We start from the raw sequence: 17,249 nt of genomic DNA, 5'->3' as shown, positions 1-17,249 counted from the left end.
GTACTAGTCTACACCTTCTCCCGCGATTACATACAAAGATACCTTCTTGAGCGTGTACCGTAGTACTTTTCACTAACCGATTGCTGTCCGCACACTGGCGAGTCCGTCATCCTGGAGGTTCTCGGGCAGATGCAATGCAGGGTCTCTGTCGGATTTTGCAAACGAGCGTTGCGGTGCCGCCGGGGAGAGCGATAAGAGCGAACCAGTGCGGACGGGCGGATATAAATGGGCAACGTGGCGATTGCCGAGATGGTTGGGCTCATCATCCCTGTAGGATCCTGTACGCTCTTTAGCACCGCCGTTTGTCCCCGCACCTCATATTTCGCTTCTTCCCCAGCTCACCCCGTTCTCTCGTTTACTCACAACACACACCATGGCTGACCAGCTGGTGAGTCCATACGCTCTGCGCGCGGAGGAGGGGTCCTGACTGCGTCCGCTGCGGCCGATGTCTAGTCCGAGGGTGAGCGATCGTTATCCTCGTGAGAGTGCCCAGAGAGCGGCATCCGCTGACTTCTTATTGTTCTTTACTCCAGAGCAGATCGCTGGTACGCAGATCACCTTGCGCCCAGCTGGGTGTGTGCGCGATGCGCTTGCTGACCGACGCGGCCTGCAGAGTTCAAGGAGGCATTCTCGCTCTTTGACAAGGGTGAGTGCGCCTGTTCATCGCCCATCACCAGTAGCAACGCCCTCTGCCCAAGCCGCATCTTCCCGCATGAATGTCTTCCCTGCCGTGCTCTTCTCCGCGTCTCTGTGTGGTCTCGGCTCATCTGCGCGCCGGACGTGACTGACACCGGCTCTGGTTGAACAGACGGCGATGGCACGATCACGACCAAGGAGCTCGGCACCGTCATGCGCTCGCTCGGGCAGAACCCGACGGAGGCGGAGCTCCAGGACATGATCAACGAGGTCGACGTGGACTGCAACGGGTCGATCGACTTCCCCGAGTTCCTCACGATGATGGCGCGCAAGATGCGCGACACCGACTCCGAAGAGGAGATCAAGGAGGCGTTCAAGGTCTTCGACAAAGATGGCAACGGGTACATCTCCGCTGCGGAGCTGCGGCACGTCATGACCAATCTCGGTATGTCGTCGCGTCGTTGGCAGGAGAGGACAGTGACTGATGAGCGACGCGATACAGGCGAGAAGCTCTCGGACTCGGAAGTCGACGAAATGATTCGTGAAGCGGACGTTGACGGTGATGGTCAAATCAACTACGAGGGTGAGTCCCAGACATTCGAGGAACATATCGTTGTTGCTAACTGTGTCTCGTCCAGAGTTCGTGAAGGTATGTTCCGCACCCCTTCAGACAGCCCAGCTGTTTCTAACTCGGTCTCCAGATGATGCTGTCGAAGTAAACGAAAGTGCCGCCGTTGCCGCCGATTCTTGTACTTCTCTCTCTGCTCCAGTCGTGTGTACGGTATCTATATCCCGAAGTTCTGTATACAGTAACAAAACATATCCTTTCAAAAACGTCTTGCCCCGATGAACGTGAGTGTCGTGAGCGTCGTGACTTCATCGAGCGACGAGCTAGTCCAAGGTCAGTATGTCATGATGTCCCATAACGGGAAGGGATATCGAAGTAGATCCGGGTACGCAGACGTCATGACCAAGCCCCTGCGCATCTCCCCGCACTCCCAGTCGATCTCGTCATCTCAGGGGGAGCTGCGCTCCAGAGCTGTGTTCCTGGCCGTATAAGAGCCGCGTCTCGTCCGCTATGCTTGAGAGATATCAGATACCACTCCCTCTTCACGACTTAAACTTTACGCTCCAACGCACGATTCACCATGTCCTCCGTTGTCAACAAGATCAAGTCGAAGACCACGGGCAAGAGCTCGCAGCCTCAGTGTCAGTCCAAGCCTGAGCAGCAGAACCAGCCCACTTTCAACATCTTGCCCCACCCTGCTGTACGTCCAATCCCGTCGCATCCTGTTGACTAGTGCTGACCATGATCCGTTGCGATCTGAGCAGAAGAAAAATGACCCACGCGACTTTGAACCGCCTCAGTTTCAGCGCAAGCCTCAGCAGCAGAGCCAGCCCACTTTCAGCATCTTGCCCCACCCTGCTGTACGTCCAATCCCGTCGCATCCTGTTGACTAGTGCTGATCATGGTCCGTTGCGATCTGAGCAGAAGACAAATGATCCGCGCGACCTCGAACCGCCTCAGCCTGGTGGTGGGCTGAACAGCAAGCCCGAGTTCCAGGCGTTCCATGCGCGCGACCCGTACGTCCCATCGCCGCAGATCGCGAACAACCTCCCCCCTCCGAAGGTGCGCACTCTTCGTGTCTCGTATGTCGCTAGATGCGATATTGACGTTCGATATAGAGCAGGGAGGAATTGAGGGCTCGCGCGCAGGAGCTCAACCAGAAGCAGTGAGGAGTCGGTTGCTCATGTTTTGGAAATCGGGGATGCCATGTTGCGCTGTGATGTTGTAGGAGTATAATACAGAATCGTGCCCTTGCCATGTAAAGGCATATATGCATGCGGAAACTCCATAGTATGACCTTCATTGCGATACTGTCTTAAGAGTATCTGGGTGGGCGGGATGGACTCAGGCCCCCGGCCCGAGGAGGGTGACGGCCTGAGCGCCCAAAAAGCGGTACACGTGGTCTGCAACACATACATATTCGGACTGGACGACCACCTTGCCCTCCTCAAGTTCATTTTTCACCACAATTTTTCTGCCCAGCGTGTTGCCTTCGAGTTATAGACAAAGGGGTTGAACCAAGAGTAAGGTTCAGTGCCATCGTCGACCATGGGACATTACCGGAGGCAGAGAAGCTGATCTGCCGAAGTTTCACTGAATCAAACTTTCAAAGTACGTGCCTTATATCCCATGTCTTCACGATTATTCAATATGCTTACACGGCGGAACATGCCCGAACCGTGAGGCCTAGCCTCTACCTGTCGCGCATGCCTCCCGGATGACCTCCGTCTGAGTGAAGATGGTACATAGATTCATATCTAGCAGCCAAACCTGAACAACCGGACCGAATGAAGGCGAATTCAATGAAAGTCCCAGATATAACAGATCCTACAACTACTCCCTTCCCACTCTATCCTTCAACCATTGAGCGTGTTACTCAGAGGAAGACCGGGATACAGCCGATGGAGATGATGCCGCCCTAAGGTGCGTTTCATGAGTTCCATCCCCACCCTCATAAGATTGAAGTACTTACAACGGCATTATTCTCGCAGCAAACCGTGACAGCCGAGCACGCGTTGCCGCTACCCACGCCCACGCCTGTGATCGGGTCGCACTGGAGGCCGAGCAGAACGTCCAGGTCCTGGAGGACGACCCCGAGCAAGCCCAAAATGACCTTACCCGCGGCAGTATCCGCCTGTCCGTCACAGCCACACCAATCAGTCTCGTGCTCGTCGCGAAGAAGCAACAGAAAGGACGACTAGGACTCACAGGCTGGATGGCATTGCAGCACTGGATTGGGCCAGTTGTGCAGTTGCTCGCGGGCTCGGTGACGGTCACCACTGGGGCGGTCGCGGTACATGTCCCAGTCCCCGTCTGGGTGATCGTCTGGGGCGGCTCCGTCACCGTCTGCGTCTGCGTTTGGGTGACTGTGGTGGTGGCCGTCTGGGTTACAGTGTTGGGTGGCCCAGTCACCGTCTGCGTCTTGGTCTCCGTGTCCGTAGTGGTGGTGGTGGCCGTCTTGATGTCCGTAGTGGTGGTGGTGGCCGTCTTGATGTCCGTGGCCGTGGTCGTGTCCGTCTCGGTGACCGTCTTAGGTGGCTCGGTCAGCGTCTGCGTCTTGGTGTCCGTAGTCGTGGCCGTCTTGGTGTCCGTAGTCGTTGCTGTCTTCGTGATCGTCTGGGGCGGCTCGGTCTCCGACTTGGTGATCGTGCTCGTATCTGTCTCCGTCGTCGATTTGGTCTCCGTGTCCGTCTTGGTGACCGTGGTCGTAGCCGTCTTCGTCGTCGGCTGGGGCGGCTCGGTCTCGGTCTTGGTGACCGTGGTCGTAGACGTCTTGATCGACGTCTTCGGCGGCTCGGTATCGGTCTTCGTCTTGGTCACCGTGGTGGTAGACGTCTTGGTCGACGTCTGGGGCGGTTCAGTCAACGTCTGCGTCTTGGTCACCGTGGTGGTAGACGTCTTAGTGGACGTCTTCGGCGGTTCAGTCAACGTCTGCGTCTTTGTCTTTGTGATTGTGGTGGTAGACGTCTTCGTCGTCGTGATGGTAGAGGGCGGCGGGCAGTAGCCTCCCGGGTGAGGAGTGGCGGCCGCGAGGACGGCGAGGAAGACAAAGACGGCAATGATCGCGATGAAGAAACGGGCGAACATGATGCGGCGGTGGCGGTGGAGTGCCTGTGTTGGCGTTGAAGGAGGAATGGTGAAGCGCGGTGTAATGGAGTTGTGGGAGAGAGGAGTGGAGAAGCTGAGTGTGTTCGCTGCTCTGGAGGATAATGGCGAGTTTGTATCTAGTTTTATACCTCTGCATTGCCCTGACTTGGCCTTCTGCCATTGCAGCCGACCCACCTGAGGGAGGAAAATACGACGTAGTGGTCGAGCTGAAGGATAACGAACTGGTAGGATTTCGTGCTTCGTCGACGCAGCGGTACGTGCATGCACCGTACCGACCGGCGTAATGTGGAGTTTATGCGAGAGTCCAGATTGATCGCACTCTCTCTGTGTAGGGTCCTCTTCACGACGACGCACGAGAAATAGGTCGATATGCCCGTGTTATCATATATATCAGGTCTGCCGAATAAGGGTTCCCACTACAGCAGCTGCACGAATTATGAACGTGTGCGACGGCGTTGCCATGGACGCCTGAGATTGCACCCAGAGAAGGTACGCGCTGTTTCGTGAACCCAGTATGTCCCCATGTGTTTCTGACATGGCACATGCGATGCAGGTACCCAGATTTTTCGTTCCAGGGCAGCATTTGAATCTAACCACACGATTCGTGGACTGTATATCATCCGGAGTGGATTATTCCCTGAGGGCGGTCGGCGGATCCCGTCACTGGCCGAGCTCCTCCGCCGAAATACCCGTATAAAACCTCATGGTCGCGGGCATGCATGAGACCCGCCCTGCAGCCCGCCTCTACCAACGTCAGCATGACGCATATGACAACATTGTAATCAATTCTCGTGGTGGAAGGAACAAGGTTGCTCGACGTTATGTCTCTACCCGTACATCAGGAGCTAGCAAGCAACAGAGGTTCGGGAGACTCCTCTCTGCTACACTTGTCTTTAATCAAACTACAAATCCAGTATACAATTCGACTCAGGACTGGAACACTGACAATGTCAATGCCGACACTAGTCGAAGTGCTTTCCGCCGTCCACAGTGAACTGCAACATAGTAACGGTCAGTGATGCATTCAAGAGTGAACATCGTGAGATGTGATTCACGGATTGCCCTGTGACGAACGCAGCATCGTCCGAGACAAGGAAGGACACCACCTTTGCGATGTCTTCGGGCTGTCCGGCTCGTCCGAGTGCGTTGTCGTATTGCTATCAGGGTAGATGAACAAAGTTCCCTTGTTCCAGAGCGGCATACTCCCTACCTTTACCACCCCACCGGCCCAGGAACCTTTTGGAAGGCCTGTGGCCGCGCATCTATCTTCGTCTACCTTCCACACTGACCAACGAAGGTGAGGATACGACTCGACTCAAACGACACCGATAGAGGGTGATCACTCACGCAAAGGCGTATCGACGGCCCCAGGAGCGTACGCGTTCACCGTGATGCCATACTTGCCGTACTCCATAGCGGCAGACTGGGTCAAGCCGCGCACTGCGAACTTCGTGGCGCTATACACCGACTGTCCGCGTGACCCTGCAACAAGTTTGAGCAATGATCCACGCGAGGTGGAGGGTAACCTTCGGGGGTATCAAGTACGCAAGTACGCACCTCGTTTGCCGACAATGGAGGTTGCGCCGATCATCCGGCCGCCCTTGCCTTGCTTGATGAGCTGCATAGCACCATACTTGTAGCAGAAGAATACGCCCTTGATGTTCACATTCAAGAGCTGATCTACAAGATCTGTCGGCGCTGTGATAGGTGAGGAAGACATACAACATTCTGCAGGTTGAGGTGGGCACACTTTCATGCAGCTCATGCCAGCAGCATATCCCAGCATTCGCGATCATCTGTCTGGCTAGTCAGAAAGAGGTATCGTTAACGGGTGGGTGTGGGTAACAATACATACCGCATACAAGTCACCAAACTCTTGCGTGACCGTTTCGACCAGTCCTTTGACATCGCTCTCCACCGAGACGTCTCCGTAGACAGTGAGGACCTTCGCATCGAAGTCCTGCCTCAGACTGCTCGCGAGCTCTTCCAGCATATCTCGACAACCGGGAACATCGAAGAGACCAAGGTCTAGACCGTCCTTCGCCAGTCTCTGCGCGATGCCACGGCCAATGCCTTGTGCGGCTCCTGTGATGATCGCAACGCGCTTCGTGGAGGACGCCATATCTGTCTGCGTAAGTACCTATGAACTTGAGCGTGAGTACTGTAAGTTCTGAGATCAGTACTACGCACCCTGGCTGATAAGGCATTCACACGAACCTTGTGACAAAGCGGGGCGTGACCGGGAGCAAAGCCTAGATGTTCGAAGAGGGTCCATTGCTAGCGATTGTCGGAGGCTGAACTGGAGTGTGTTCCTGCCTAGCGACGAGGACCTATAGCCTGTCACGCATCATGAACTCGGAAGTGAATCCGTGTCGCGCCCTTCAGACAAAATATTGCAGATGCATGCTGACATGTGTAACCGGAAAGCTTCACTTCGTGTCAACCTCGTATGCATTGCGGAGATGTGTCTGGTAAACAGCAAAATCGCAGAGTCCCGGACCAACGTTAGTCAAATTGCTTCCCGCCGTCAACCGTGATCTGTAAGATAGCAGGGCAATCGAGAGTAAGCGAAGCATGCTAGCCTGGAATACAAGGGAAGCTACCCACAGTCTGCCCAGTGACGAACGCAGCATCGTCTGAGACAAGGAACGACACCACCTTCGCAACATCCTCAGGCTGGCCAGCGCGGCCGAGGGCATTGCCGATGTTCTGAAAAAGCATGTAAGAACCGAAGTCCTGTCCTGCAGAGCGGTACCGCTTATACCTCCTGCGCAGATTTGCGCCAGGAACCCTCTGGCTGGCCCGTGCGTGCGCATAATTCTTCATCCAGTTTCGATACTTAAAACAATAGTTCAATGACAGTTGCAAACGGGGCCGGGAAAACGAAAACTCACTCAAAGGAGTATCGATGAACCCGGGAGCGTACGCGTTCACCGTGATGCCGTGCTTTCCATAGTCCATAGCGGCGGACTGGGTCAGGCCACGCACAGCAAACTTCGTAGCGCTGTACACCGAGTTCATAGCATGACCTACACGAGTATATGTGCGTATATGTATATGTGTTAGTCACTGGACAAGGAGTGGCGATGTGCGTACCTGACTTGCCCGCAACGGAGGATGCTGCGACCAACCTGCCACCATGGCCCTGCTTGATGAGTTGGATCGCGGCATACTTGTAGCAGAAGAAGACGCCTTTGAGGTTCACCCCCACCACCCTATCGAAGCCATCCGTCGGGGCTGGAAGATACTCGGAGATCAATGGCGAATAAAGCGACCTGCAATGCGGAGGAAGCATACCCTCATGCAACTCCCAGAAGCTGCATATGCCGGCATTCGCTATCATCTGCCTGACATGTTGGAGCGATCCCAACCTGGGCTTGATGTGAGGTACGCACTGCATACAGGCCTCCCAATTCCTGCACGACGGTGTCGACCAGACCCTTTACGTCGCTCTCCTCTGAGGCACTTCCATAGACGGTGACGACCTTGGATCCGAACTGGGTCCGAATGTCGTTCGCGAGCTCTTCCAATAATTCCCGGCTCTGGGGAAGGTCGAAAAGGCCCAAATCAAGGCCGTCCTTGGCCAGCCTCTGTGCGATGCCGCGACCGATGCCTTGCGCTGCCCCAGTGACGATGGCAACACGCTTTGTGGAGGGTGACATGGTTATGCGCCTAGGGAGTCTTGAGCGTGAGTACTTCGACAAGTAGCACTCGGTCTTAAGTAGTGCACGATGAAGTTACGGATTGTCATCTGAGCTGCCATGGGGCTCAGGGCAGTGATGCACCCGTTGACTAGAGTACTCTCCATGGGAGTATTGGCAGCCTTGAGAGGGAACGCTTCCCATCCAGTGTTAGCTTCGGTGATGATAGGTCTGCTCCCATAACGTCAGCATGTCCCAATCCATCCTTCCTCAAGCACTGCTGACCTGTAGCTTCTGCGTCGGACACCTCCCAAGACTACGAATGCCATGGTTTGATACGACCCAGCTTCGGTCAGCGGTACTTACACATTGTTGCATCGGCGTCCGAACGTCCCGTGGCCTAGATGAGCCTCTTGACAGGGACCACCTACACCCTCTACATACTTGCACGGGTCTTGAGACCCATCCGTATATGCGAAGCACTTAGCACAGGTTGGTGCAGCTGCAGCCCCGACGCTGAACGAGTTTTGTCGTGCTGTACTCGGAAAAATCGGGCCGAATTTTGCCGGCACCTAATCCACGCAGACGTCATCGCAGTCTTCGCGATTCGCGAAAGGCTTACCTTCGGCAATTCATGATAAATGAACGCGTGCGCAGACCTCGTGAGCGTGTATTGTTACGATAGCACGTTGACCAGGTTGACCACCAACTGCTATGTTCTCCTTGAGGGTGCTGCGTAACTTGCCGCGGACCGCGGCGCGCATATATGGTCCACTCCGCCGCCCAGTGGCATACAGTACGCTGGCTTCTGACAATCGAGTATCGTCGGAAGCACCGCACCCTGGAAACAACCTCGAAGCCACATCAGACTTCGTAACTTTACAGACGAAGCCAGTACCAGATGCACCTCAGTCGCTGGCCTTCAGCCCCGTCGCTTTCCTCGACTATATACGCAAGCCGTCTGCTTCCCCGCTCATCTTCCGTGCCTCCGAAGAAAGAGGCCGACACGCTCGCACGAATGGTCAAGAATTCCTGCAGACCTTGCGCGCCTCAGGGGACCGTCTGGTAGAGATCGAGGCCGGACGTGATGTCCAAGTCAGCAAGGATCTACGTCTTCCCCACGACTACCGCACCTCAGTGACTTTGAACATGTATCTGGACTGGCTGTGCGGCAACCAGGTGGGGTTTCCGAACGCCCCGTGGTATCTCGCCCAATGGTTGGCGCGGGATGAGGTGGGTGGTCGCCTGGCTCGCGATGACCTTGCTTATTGACCATAGGTTTATGGAAGGTCCCCGGGCTGGCAGAGCTGGTGCGACCGCCGCAGTCCTTGCTTGCGCCGCTCATCGAAGAGAGTAAGGCGGACCTGTACCAGACCGGGTTCTTCATCGGGCCCGCTTCTGCTGTAAGTCGCTTTCCTGGCTCGCAATCTGGGTGTATGCTGAATGGTGCATCGGGCGATCCAGATGAGCCCTTTGCACTACGATCCCTACGAGAACCTCTACACTTTGCACACCTCCTCGGACGCGTCCGTCCATGGAAAGCACTGGCTCCTGCTGCCCCCCTCCCTACGGCTATCGCCGCAGTTGGACCGATACATGCAGCCAAATATGTCGGCGCTCGACTTTCGTCTGCGCAGGCGCAGGAGCGGGCACAGGAGCGAGGAACTCGAAGGAAGCTTCGACATCTTGGTAAACCGCGCGTCCGTACCGGGAGATGCGGCCCAGCGTGTGCTAGACGCAGAGACCGCTCTCAGCTGTGTCATGCGGGAGGGTGACATGCTGTTCGTGCCGCGACGCTGGTGGCATCGCGTCGAGAACGTAGTGCTGCAGGACGGCGGGAACTTCACGCCGGAGGGGAACTCTGGACAGGCCGCCGGATGGACAGTTGGCGTCGGGTGGTGGTTCTTGCCGCGAAGCCTGCAGCACAAGTCTTGATGCATTGATGTCTAGATGTCCTTGACAAGTCCGGCTAGTGGCTATCTTCGTTGCCCATGTCGGACGGAAACTCGGAAGGTTACGATACCAGAAGAGACGTCGATGGTGGCGTGTGCGCCAGAAGACTGGGCGACAACGGCATTCTGTGCTCGCAGTCAGCGTGCAGAGCCGCAGCTCGGACAGACGTTCTTCTGCTTGCGCTACCATGCTGCAGTATTCCTAGAAGACGTTGGGACATTCGCACTGCGGTAGACATGCCTGGTTCCTCCTGCGAACGCATGATTCCTTCATGCAGACGCTGAGCAGAGGTCTCATAGCCTGGAATGTTCAACGTTCAACGTTCACCCTCTCGATTACGGCTGGCCTAGACCCGATCTTCAACGCCGATGGCGTGCACTCTCCAAAGGGGCCGCGCGGCTGTCCTACACCCGTAGTAGGGCCAAGACCAGTGACCAAGGCCATGACTCGGGGACATGTCATCACAATCGGTCACAAGGTGCGATTAATGACCCCGCAGGTGTACTTGGGTTCGTCGTTCTGATCGACGCGACCGCAACGTGTGTACGAACCACATAGACTGCGCGAGAATCAGGCACCCGCCTCAGCTAGTCACCTTGAGGTCCTTCCGCCCCGAGATCGGATTGATGACGAGGCCTGATGCAGAGGATGTGGTAGGATGTGGTCCTCCGAAAGCATGTTCGCGGGACGGGACCCTAGGGGACAATAGAGACCTTAACAGCAGCAGTGTGGTCCAGTCTTCCGACCCCTGGGCGGGTTCCCGTCACAGAACATGTTGATGGAATATATACGGCCGGGAGGGTTCACGCGGGCTACGGCGTGTATGTGTAACTGGCTGCAACAAGAGGGGCCTAGGTGCTGTTTGGCACTCAAGCACCTCCATTCGACAAGCAACCTCTTGGGCGCTTGGGTTACATTCCTACGACACGTTTCCGAGCTCCTCGTTCGCCCCACGCACAGCCGGGAAGAAGCAGAAGGCTCACCAAATGGAGAACAATAGTGCACTCGAGTGCCAGCGAGGACCCCGTGATGGGGAGGGATCATCCAGATAGAAGCGCAACCTCGCTGTATTTGGGGTGCTGCCATTGAGAAGGCACACCGGCCTGGGCCGCGTACGTACTGGACATACAAGGGGGTCGTACGCGACGAGCTTCCGGAGAGGCTATAGGCTGAAGGTTGTTGGCGACGCGGTGGTGACGAATACGCAATCGGTGGTGGTAGTTACAAGCACGTTTCCGCGGGGACGCTCGGATTGGAACACGGCGAGTTGGCAATACGCTGGGCACAGGGGACGCCCCGTCGCATGTTTCGAGGACTGACTCGTCATGGTGTCCGGACGCTGTGTTTATCGATTGCATAGAGGCTCGGACATTACTTGTGGGCGCACCTCGCTGGCCATGGCGACGCCGACGCTCCGACATCCGAGACAACTAGCAGACTGGGCTGGGAGGAGGCCAGTGTGCACTGTCCGAGGACACTGCACGACGATCCATGGTCGGGTGATGTGGCCTGGAAAGGCAGGCTCGCGGGCGAAAGAGCGGAGAGCAGCGGGCGTCTCATGGGCGCCTGGGCGGTTCTGAACCCCGCACGACCGGATCGAGTCTGGAGAGCAGGGGGAGGACGGCACAGACTCTCTCTCGTCCACGTCCATCACAGCCCGCGACTATCTGCTAGATATATGTCCTAATGCCTCGCTAAAGCTCTCAGCCTTCCTCGCCCCGCTCCCTGCCATGTCCAATGAGACCCAGAAGGCCGACCAGATAGCCCACAGATTATACTCTAAGCTCGCCCTAGTCGTCAATCATGCCAGAGCCACTCTCGAGCCCCCTCCAAACGCAAAGGTCGACAAATGGGTGCGCAGCGTTTCTTCCAGCGTGTCGACGCTGTACTGACACTCCCGCGTAATGTGCAGTTCAACCTCGAGACTCCTGACCCGGAGACATTCAAGGAGCACACCCGTATCTATCGCTCTATCTCGACAGCGCATTCCGTCCCCCTCTTCCAGCTTCAGGTCCTCCTCTGCATTCCCGAGCTAGCTACCAACCAGGTCCTTGTCTACCTCGCCCCGGACTCCTCTCGCGTGCGCATCGAGCCCACCCCGCGCTACATCGTCCTCGAGTCCTGGACGCTCGAGTACTCCCCGCACTCCCACTCCCAGCCTCACGCTCAGGATGTCGCACCTTCGACAATGTACAAGCACGGCATCCCGCTCTTCCGCAGCATCTTCACCATGCTGCGTGTGCTTCCCGCCTGGAAGCTGGCGCGGCGCCTCCGCAGGCGGGTCGGGGGCAACCGAGGGGGCAACTTGAGCATACAGCTGCGTGTTGATGGCGTGGACAGCAGCGTGCAGGCGGGCGAGGTCATGAGCTTCGGTGAGTCACTCGTGCATACCACTTGCCTCGATTGCCTTTTCCGCCGGGGTGTGGGACGAGCACGTTTCGCTATCAGCGTAGCCGCTCTTCACACTACCAACCTTCCCGCTTCCAGCCTTCGTCTCTTCCGGAACCGCAGATGACTGACTTCGTCGCCTCGCTTGTCTCCTGCTTCGAAATACAGATACGATGCCGTCTACATTAGCATCAGTACTGCACAAGGAGACGCACTCGCTACCCCCGATCACGCACCCCATGGGCGAGCTGTCCATGGCCGTCACGTACCTCACGTCCCCCAACTTCCGGCTGGACGACCTCGAATCCATATTGTCCTCGCGCTTCCTGTCCTTGGAGGAAGGGCCCGACTTCACCCCGACCCTCGTCAAGAACCAACAGCGCGATAGTATCTCCGGCTCGCCAGGAAGCCTCCCCCTTCGCACATCCTTGCCCCGTTCACCCCCGCGGTCCGTCGCGGATAGGTTCGTGATACCACCGCCCTCTGCTACACACACACGATCCGGCTCCTTCTCGTCCACGCAACCCGCGAAGGGTAGTCCGGGGGCGAGTCCGCGATTGGGGAACATTCCTCTGCCAGTGTCGCGGAACCTGTCCGGTGCGGGAATGGGTACTTCAGGCGTATCGGACTCGTCTTCCTCCAGACAAGGCGCAGCGTCCATCGGCTCGCGGGAGGAGGTATCTGCGCTTGCTGCGCGTATGAGACGGGAGAGCTTACAAGGTCGAGGCTCGGTACGTGGTCTTCGCCACCCTTGCCAGTGCATATATTGACCTCGTTGACGTAGGAGGTCGCCTCCGCTGCCGGTGTACCAATCCGACGACCCATTACTGCCGTCAATGCGTTCAAGTCATCTACCATTTCGTCAGGGTCACCTTCGTTACACTCCCCCTCCCCGTCCCTCCGCCACAACTCACCGCTCTCGACTGGGATGGGACCATCGCTTCCCTCGCGTCCAGCACAGTCGCCCACGTCTTCTCGTGTGCCACCTTCGCCTACAAGCAACTTCCCTTCATCCCCCGTGACCCCCTTCAGACCATCACCGCCGTTCGTACCATCGAGCTTGGGCTCGGGCCGACCTCCATCCATGGAAGGTGTATCTGCGAGTCCTTCTGGCGGCCTCCCGTCAGGCTCCCCGAGGATGCAGGGAAAGCGATATTCAAGCAGCTTCGGCCAGCGCTTTGCCACACCAACCGGAACCGGGGAGGCCAGTCCGAGAGGTAGTCCGCGCAGTGCACCCAAGGAAGTAGAGAAGGTGCGTTTTTCGGATTTCCCCCTTTCCGTGCCTGCGAGCTGACAAGTGTATCCCTTCTAGGCCACATCCTACCTGAGCACGAATACCGACGACGACGACATCTCCGCCTTCGTCCAGGATATTGACGCCCGTAAGCCACTTCCGAGCAGACGCGAAGGCTCAGAGAGCCCTGCCGGCTCCCTTCCTCCTCTTCCTCCCCAGGGACATGGGCGTGAAGCCACCATTGCGGAGGAGTCCAGCTCCGCGCACTCGAGCGACGTCGCGCCCGCCGCCGGTCCATCACGGCAGCGCACTCTCTCGACGCCGTTCCCCGGCCCCGTGTCCGCAACGGAAGTAGACGAGCGTCTGCGCGAGATGAACGAGACGTTCCTCGCGTCATTGCAAGGCCTCGGGTCGGGCTCGCGCAGGCGCGAGGGGAGCACGAGCGCGGCGGAAAGGAACGACCGGTCAAGCCCATCAACTCGTCCGCCGCTGTACTCGACGCCGTCGGCTGTGCGGCGCGAGAGTCCCCTCGCGAGCTCCAGCGTGCCCCCGTCCCCGCAGACAGACAGCGCAGGGGCAAGCGGCGCCATCGTCATGCCCGGGGTGCCTCTGCCGCCGATGTACGTGCGGCCGCGGCTCGCGTCAACGGGGAGCGTGAGGAGCGGGTTCAGTATTGCGAGCGAGGAGGTGCTGGGGCGGATGGACCCCGAGCCTAGCGCGAGTGACGAGAGGCGGCGGAGCCGGGGCCCGCTCGCAGGGTGATATGTATGCAGGTGTATGTCTGTGCGCACAGATGGCGCCGGGAGGACGGGTGGTGCGTTCGGCCGCAAGCACCTCGTGAGTCGGTTGCTCGCCCTCAGCCTCCTATCTCGAGACCTCGCGAACCAGCCGCCCTCGCGCGTTGTCAGACACTCTCGTCTGCTGTCGTGGTCTTCTTATTATCTCGCTTATGTAGCATGCATTTATTATTCCGTGGACGGTCGGACTACGTCCTGGGCTCTTTCCGCGTAATAGTTGCTCGCGCCCAGTTGTTGCATTATTAGTTTCCCTGTTGCTCCTCTCATCTATTCATCCATCATCCATCGTCCGTGCTTACACACTCCATACACTCGCCGTACTCTGTCTCCGTCTTCCCCCGGGTACTCTCATCCCTCCCAATCTCCTTATCCCGTATGAACTCGTACTCTTTCTCATGCATACTCATTACCATCATGCGTACGTGCTGTGTTCCCTGCATAGATCGTTCATTCTTCAGTGTACTCGTACATATTGGCGCATATACCAATCCCAGATCACCACTCTCCTCGGAGCGGGCGGGCGGTGGCGGGACTTCGCTATGGATACCACGGGTGGTGCCAGGAAAAGGATCCGGGAAGGTTTGTATATTCGTACACGGCGAGAGCACATAGGTTGTGACACAGCGAGGAAGACCAGATAGCGACGACAGAGGGAGGATCGAGGACAGAAAAAGGTGCTACACAGTGCATCATCACACTGACATCTGGGGTCAGGCCCGTCTTTTCGCCCTGTAGGGTATGTAGAGTCAACTGACCTTTCATTTTCTTGGAGATAAACCCTGCGAGGGACCGAATCATGTTCGCGGTCTCCTCCCCAACGGGACGGATCCACTCGGCGGGCAGCGAGAAGCCGTACTACGCGAGAGGACTGAGCGATGCCGTGCGTGGATAAGGAATGGATGGATGGACGGACTTACCGTGCCGGTGTCGCGGAGGTGAACGGAGTATGAGTACTTGATCCCGGCTTTGGCGTACATGTAGTCGACGACGTTGCCGGATGCTCTGAGCACATTGTGAGTGATATGCGCAGCTGCCACAGGACTATCAAGACGTACTTGTAGAGTTGCTCGCAAAGACTGCCAGTCTGCGCGAAAGAGGTTCGTGAAGTGGGACTTAAAAAGAGAGAACGGCTACCGTACCGTGAAGACAGTACCGTGGACCTGCTTGATAGCGTAGGCAGCACCAAGGGCGGCCTCCAGCTGGTCCTCGGCATCCTTCGGTGTCTTTTTACACGAGTATGAGAACGGTATTGAGACTGCAATACGTCAGAGGGCTACTTTCTCGAGCCAACTCAGGTGCACGAGACGACGTACACATTTGACCATAGCTGCGTAGGTCGACGAACGCCTTGAGCGATGGTAGAGTGGTGATGAAGTTGGCGATGTTGTTCACTTCCGGTGCCTCGAAGGGACGATGTCCTGGGTACCACGTCGAGCAAGGGTCCGGATCCGGGCGGTTTTTTGCCCCGCTCTCGTCTGTGATGTTTGAATACGAAGGAAGATGGGACTTTGACTTCCACTTGTGGCCCTGGGGATGAGATCAAGTGAGTATATGCGCCCATTCCGAATTCATTGAGACCATATACCCAATTCCTGAGCAATCAGGATGAGTGGTGTTCGACCTGATCACAAGGAGGGATACGGACCTGTTCATATCGATGCCTGTGCACTGCTCGGCAGGTCCGACGTTCTGCCTGTTCTTGTACCTGTTCCGGTCGGTTACTCATGGTATGATACGCCATTATGGATACATTAACCTCACCAGAAGCGATCACTTTCCCATGTATAGGTATAACCATCAGGATTTGGGACGGGAATGATATAGAAATCCTTGCAAGGGGGGTGAATTTCAAGGGCCATGAACAGGAGAAGTCCACCGACTTACAAAGTAGTCCAGCCAGGAGGACAATGTAAACTTTTCCGAGGCGTCGGCCACTAGGGCATGAGCAAGATATTGTGCGGTGGACACAGCAATCCACTGCATACACGGAAACATCAACTCTAATTCCTGGATGAGATGTAAGGCTACCAACCTCGCGTGCATGTTGCGCTCCAGTGACCACGAACCCAGCCTTTTTCACGCTAGACGACCTCGTCCCGTCGCCGTGAGCAGACAGCTCAACCTCCTTGGAAAGCTTCATAGCGATCATCTCTCGGCCCTCGCCGGTGTGTCCGAGGTCCACGAGTTGGACAAGGTTGGGGTATGCGCGTGCCATTTCCTCCATGAATTCGTTGATCTCATACAGGGGGTGGTAGACGGAATGGTACGTCGAGTTCGACAGAGAGCCAAGGTTCCACTTGCCAGAAGACCCAGCGAGGACCTCAGGATGGGACAGTGGTATTGAGCCGGCTGCAGGTAGTGGGAGCTCCAAAACCTGGTCGGGATGGTTGAAGAGCACGTCAACATGAGAGGGACCCGTATCCCAGACGCGTCCATTCGTAAGCTTCCAAAAAGTACCGTGAGCCAGACAGGCCACTATACAGGGAGGAATTGTGCGCACCTCTGCAGCTCGCAGTACGTCCTGGACTTCCCATCCTTGCAGATGTGGAAGTGCATACCGTCTCACAACACCGGGCTGGTCTGGCTGGTGTGCATCCGCAGAGCTCCAGTCTTTCAAGGGCACAGACAATGCATAGATCAGAGTAGCAGACGACAAAGAGACGGCCCAAAGCCACAACATCCTCGCAGACAAACGTCAACCCAGGGCCGCGCCTTTCTGCGCCCTTCCCTGAGTATTTCGGTCCGAACTCCTTGAGGAAAAGTACAACCGAGTCAGATTAATTTACACGCCAACCCACCCCAACCTTCGATAGCTCAGTTGGAAGAGCGTGGGACTGTAATGGCTACTTCACATTACGTAATGTGTTTACGTGATATGGCATCCCAAGGTCACTGGTTCGATCCCGGTTCGAAGGATATGCTTT

At 56.8% G+C, this 17,249-nt stretch overlaps 9 protein-coding genes and 1 non-coding gene across 10 annotated transcripts; 6 read left to right on the top strand and 4 right to left on the bottom strand.

Annotated features, from left to right (window-relative positions):
• The first annotated feature begins 330 nt into the window (after positions 1 to 330).
• On the top strand, positions 331 to 1,376 carry L226DRAFT_479824 (calmodulin). Its single transcript, XM_067676859.1, has 8 exons — positions 331 to 388; positions 454 to 460; positions 534 to 545; positions 614 to 646; positions 809 to 1,081; positions 1,139 to 1,219; positions 1,275 to 1,285; positions 1,338 to 1,376. Exons 1-8 carry the CDS (start codon positions 374 to 376, stop codon positions 1,353 to 1,355), a joined length of 450 nt encoding a protein of 149 aa, XP_067539628.1. The 5' UTR covers positions 331 to 373; the 3' UTR covers positions 1,356 to 1,376.
• A 388-nt stretch (positions 1,377 to 1,764) lies between these two features.
• L226DRAFT_609610 (uncharacterized protein) lies at positions 1,765 to 2,516 on the top strand. Its single transcript, XM_067686073.1, has 4 exons — positions 1,765 to 1,904; positions 1,969 to 2,064; positions 2,129 to 2,266; positions 2,323 to 2,516. The coding sequence occupies exons 1-4, from the start codon at positions 1,785 to 1,787 to the stop codon at positions 2,371 to 2,373; spliced, it is 405 nt and encodes a 134-aa protein (XP_067539627.1). The 5' UTR covers positions 1,765 to 1,784; the 3' UTR covers positions 2,374 to 2,516.
• Positions 2,517 to 2,916: 400 nt separating this feature from the next.
• L226DRAFT_609609 (hydrophobin-domain-containing protein) lies at positions 2,917 to 4,395 on the bottom strand. Its single transcript, XM_067686072.1, has 3 exons — positions 3,413 to 4,395; positions 3,177 to 3,338; positions 2,917 to 3,122 (listed from the first exon to the last, which is right to left on the bottom strand). The coding sequence occupies exons 1-3, from the start codon at positions 4,289 to 4,291 to the stop codon at positions 3,081 to 3,083; spliced, it is 1,083 nt and encodes a 360-aa protein (XP_067539626.1). The 5' UTR covers positions 4,292 to 4,395; the 3' UTR covers positions 2,917 to 3,080.
• L226DRAFT_238993 (uncharacterized protein) lies at positions 4,311 to 4,649 on the top strand. The gene has a single exon (XM_067673150.1). It carries the CDS (start codon positions 4,414 to 4,416, stop codon positions 4,594 to 4,596), a length of 183 nt encoding a protein of 60 aa, XP_067539625.1. The 5' UTR covers positions 4,311 to 4,413; the 3' UTR covers positions 4,597 to 4,649.
• Positions 4,650 to 5,100: 451 nt separating this feature from the next.
• On the bottom strand, positions 5,101 to 6,850 carry L226DRAFT_557785 (acetoin reductase family protein). Its single transcript, XM_067683199.1, has 8 exons — positions 6,530 to 6,850; positions 6,168 to 6,473; positions 6,063 to 6,108; positions 5,870 to 6,010; positions 5,660 to 5,794; positions 5,523 to 5,596; positions 5,368 to 5,469; positions 5,101 to 5,307 (listed from the first exon to the last, which is right to left on the bottom strand). Exons 2-8 carry the CDS (start codon positions 6,432 to 6,434, stop codon positions 5,275 to 5,277), a joined length of 798 nt encoding a protein of 265 aa, XP_067539624.1. The 5' UTR covers positions 6,435 to 6,473; positions 6,530 to 6,850; the 3' UTR covers positions 5,101 to 5,274.
• On the bottom strand, positions 6,818 to 7,974 carry L226DRAFT_567247 (acetoin reductase family protein; the record flags this gene model as incomplete). Its single annotated transcript, XM_067684003.1, has 7 exons — positions 6,818 to 6,850; positions 6,920 to 7,021; positions 7,077 to 7,150; positions 7,207 to 7,341; positions 7,409 to 7,549; positions 7,610 to 7,655; positions 7,708 to 7,974. The coding sequence occupies 7 exons, from the start codon at positions 7,972 to 7,974 to the stop codon at positions 6,818 to 6,820; spliced, it is 798 nt and encodes a 265-aa protein (XP_067539623.1).
• Positions 7,975 to 8,667: 693 nt separating this feature from the next.
• On the top strand, positions 8,668 to 9,888 carry L226DRAFT_520117 (Clavaminate synthase-like protein; the record flags this gene model as incomplete). The annotated part of the gene is made up of 3 exons (XM_067678616.1): positions 8,668 to 9,186; positions 9,243 to 9,356; positions 9,418 to 9,888. The coding sequence occupies 3 exons, from the start codon at positions 8,668 to 8,670 to the stop codon at positions 9,886 to 9,888; spliced, it is 1,104 nt and encodes a 367-aa protein (XP_067539622.1).
• A 1,748-nt stretch (positions 9,889 to 11,636) lies between these two features.
• On the top strand, positions 11,637 to 14,290 carry L226DRAFT_567245 (uncharacterized protein; the record flags this gene model as incomplete). The annotated part of the gene is made up of 5 exons (XM_067684002.1): positions 11,637 to 11,759; positions 11,819 to 12,278; positions 12,463 to 13,025; positions 13,079 to 13,546; positions 13,607 to 14,290. 5 exons carry the CDS (start codon positions 11,637 to 11,639, stop codon positions 14,288 to 14,290), a joined length of 2,298 nt encoding a protein of 765 aa, XP_067539621.1.
• A 591-nt stretch (positions 14,291 to 14,881) lies between these two features.
• L226DRAFT_530887 (uncharacterized protein) lies at positions 14,882 to 17,020 on the bottom strand. The gene is made up of 12 exons (XM_067679964.1): positions 16,826 to 17,020; positions 16,358 to 16,768; positions 16,210 to 16,302; positions 16,087 to 16,154; positions 15,971 to 16,030; positions 15,911 to 15,917; positions 15,639 to 15,852; positions 15,465 to 15,580; positions 15,381 to 15,409; positions 15,243 to 15,327; positions 15,081 to 15,180; positions 14,882 to 15,022 (listed from the first exon to the last, which is right to left on the bottom strand). The coding sequence occupies exons 1-12, from the start codon at positions 17,003 to 17,005 to the stop codon at positions 15,018 to 15,020; spliced, it is 1,368 nt and encodes a 455-aa protein (XP_067539620.1). The 5' UTR covers positions 17,006 to 17,020; the 3' UTR covers positions 14,882 to 15,017.
• Positions 17,021 to 17,128: 108 nt separating this feature from the next.
• On the top strand, positions 17,129 to 17,241 carry L226DRAFT_t47. The gene has a single exon. It is a non-coding gene; the product is annotated as a tRNA-Tyr (tRNA).
• Positions 17,242 to 17,249: the final 8 nt, after the last annotated feature.

Source organism: Lentinus tigrinus (genome assembly GCF_003813185.1).
Source record: "Lentinus tigrinus ALCF2SS1-7 unplaced genomic scaffold L226scaffold_4, whole genome shotgun sequence".
NCBI lineage: Eukaryota > Fungi > Basidiomycota > Agaricomycetes > Polyporales > Polyporaceae > Lentinus > Lentinus tigrinus.
Note: the sequence above shows the minus strand (reverse complement) of the source record. Positions and strands in the feature narration are given on the sequence as shown.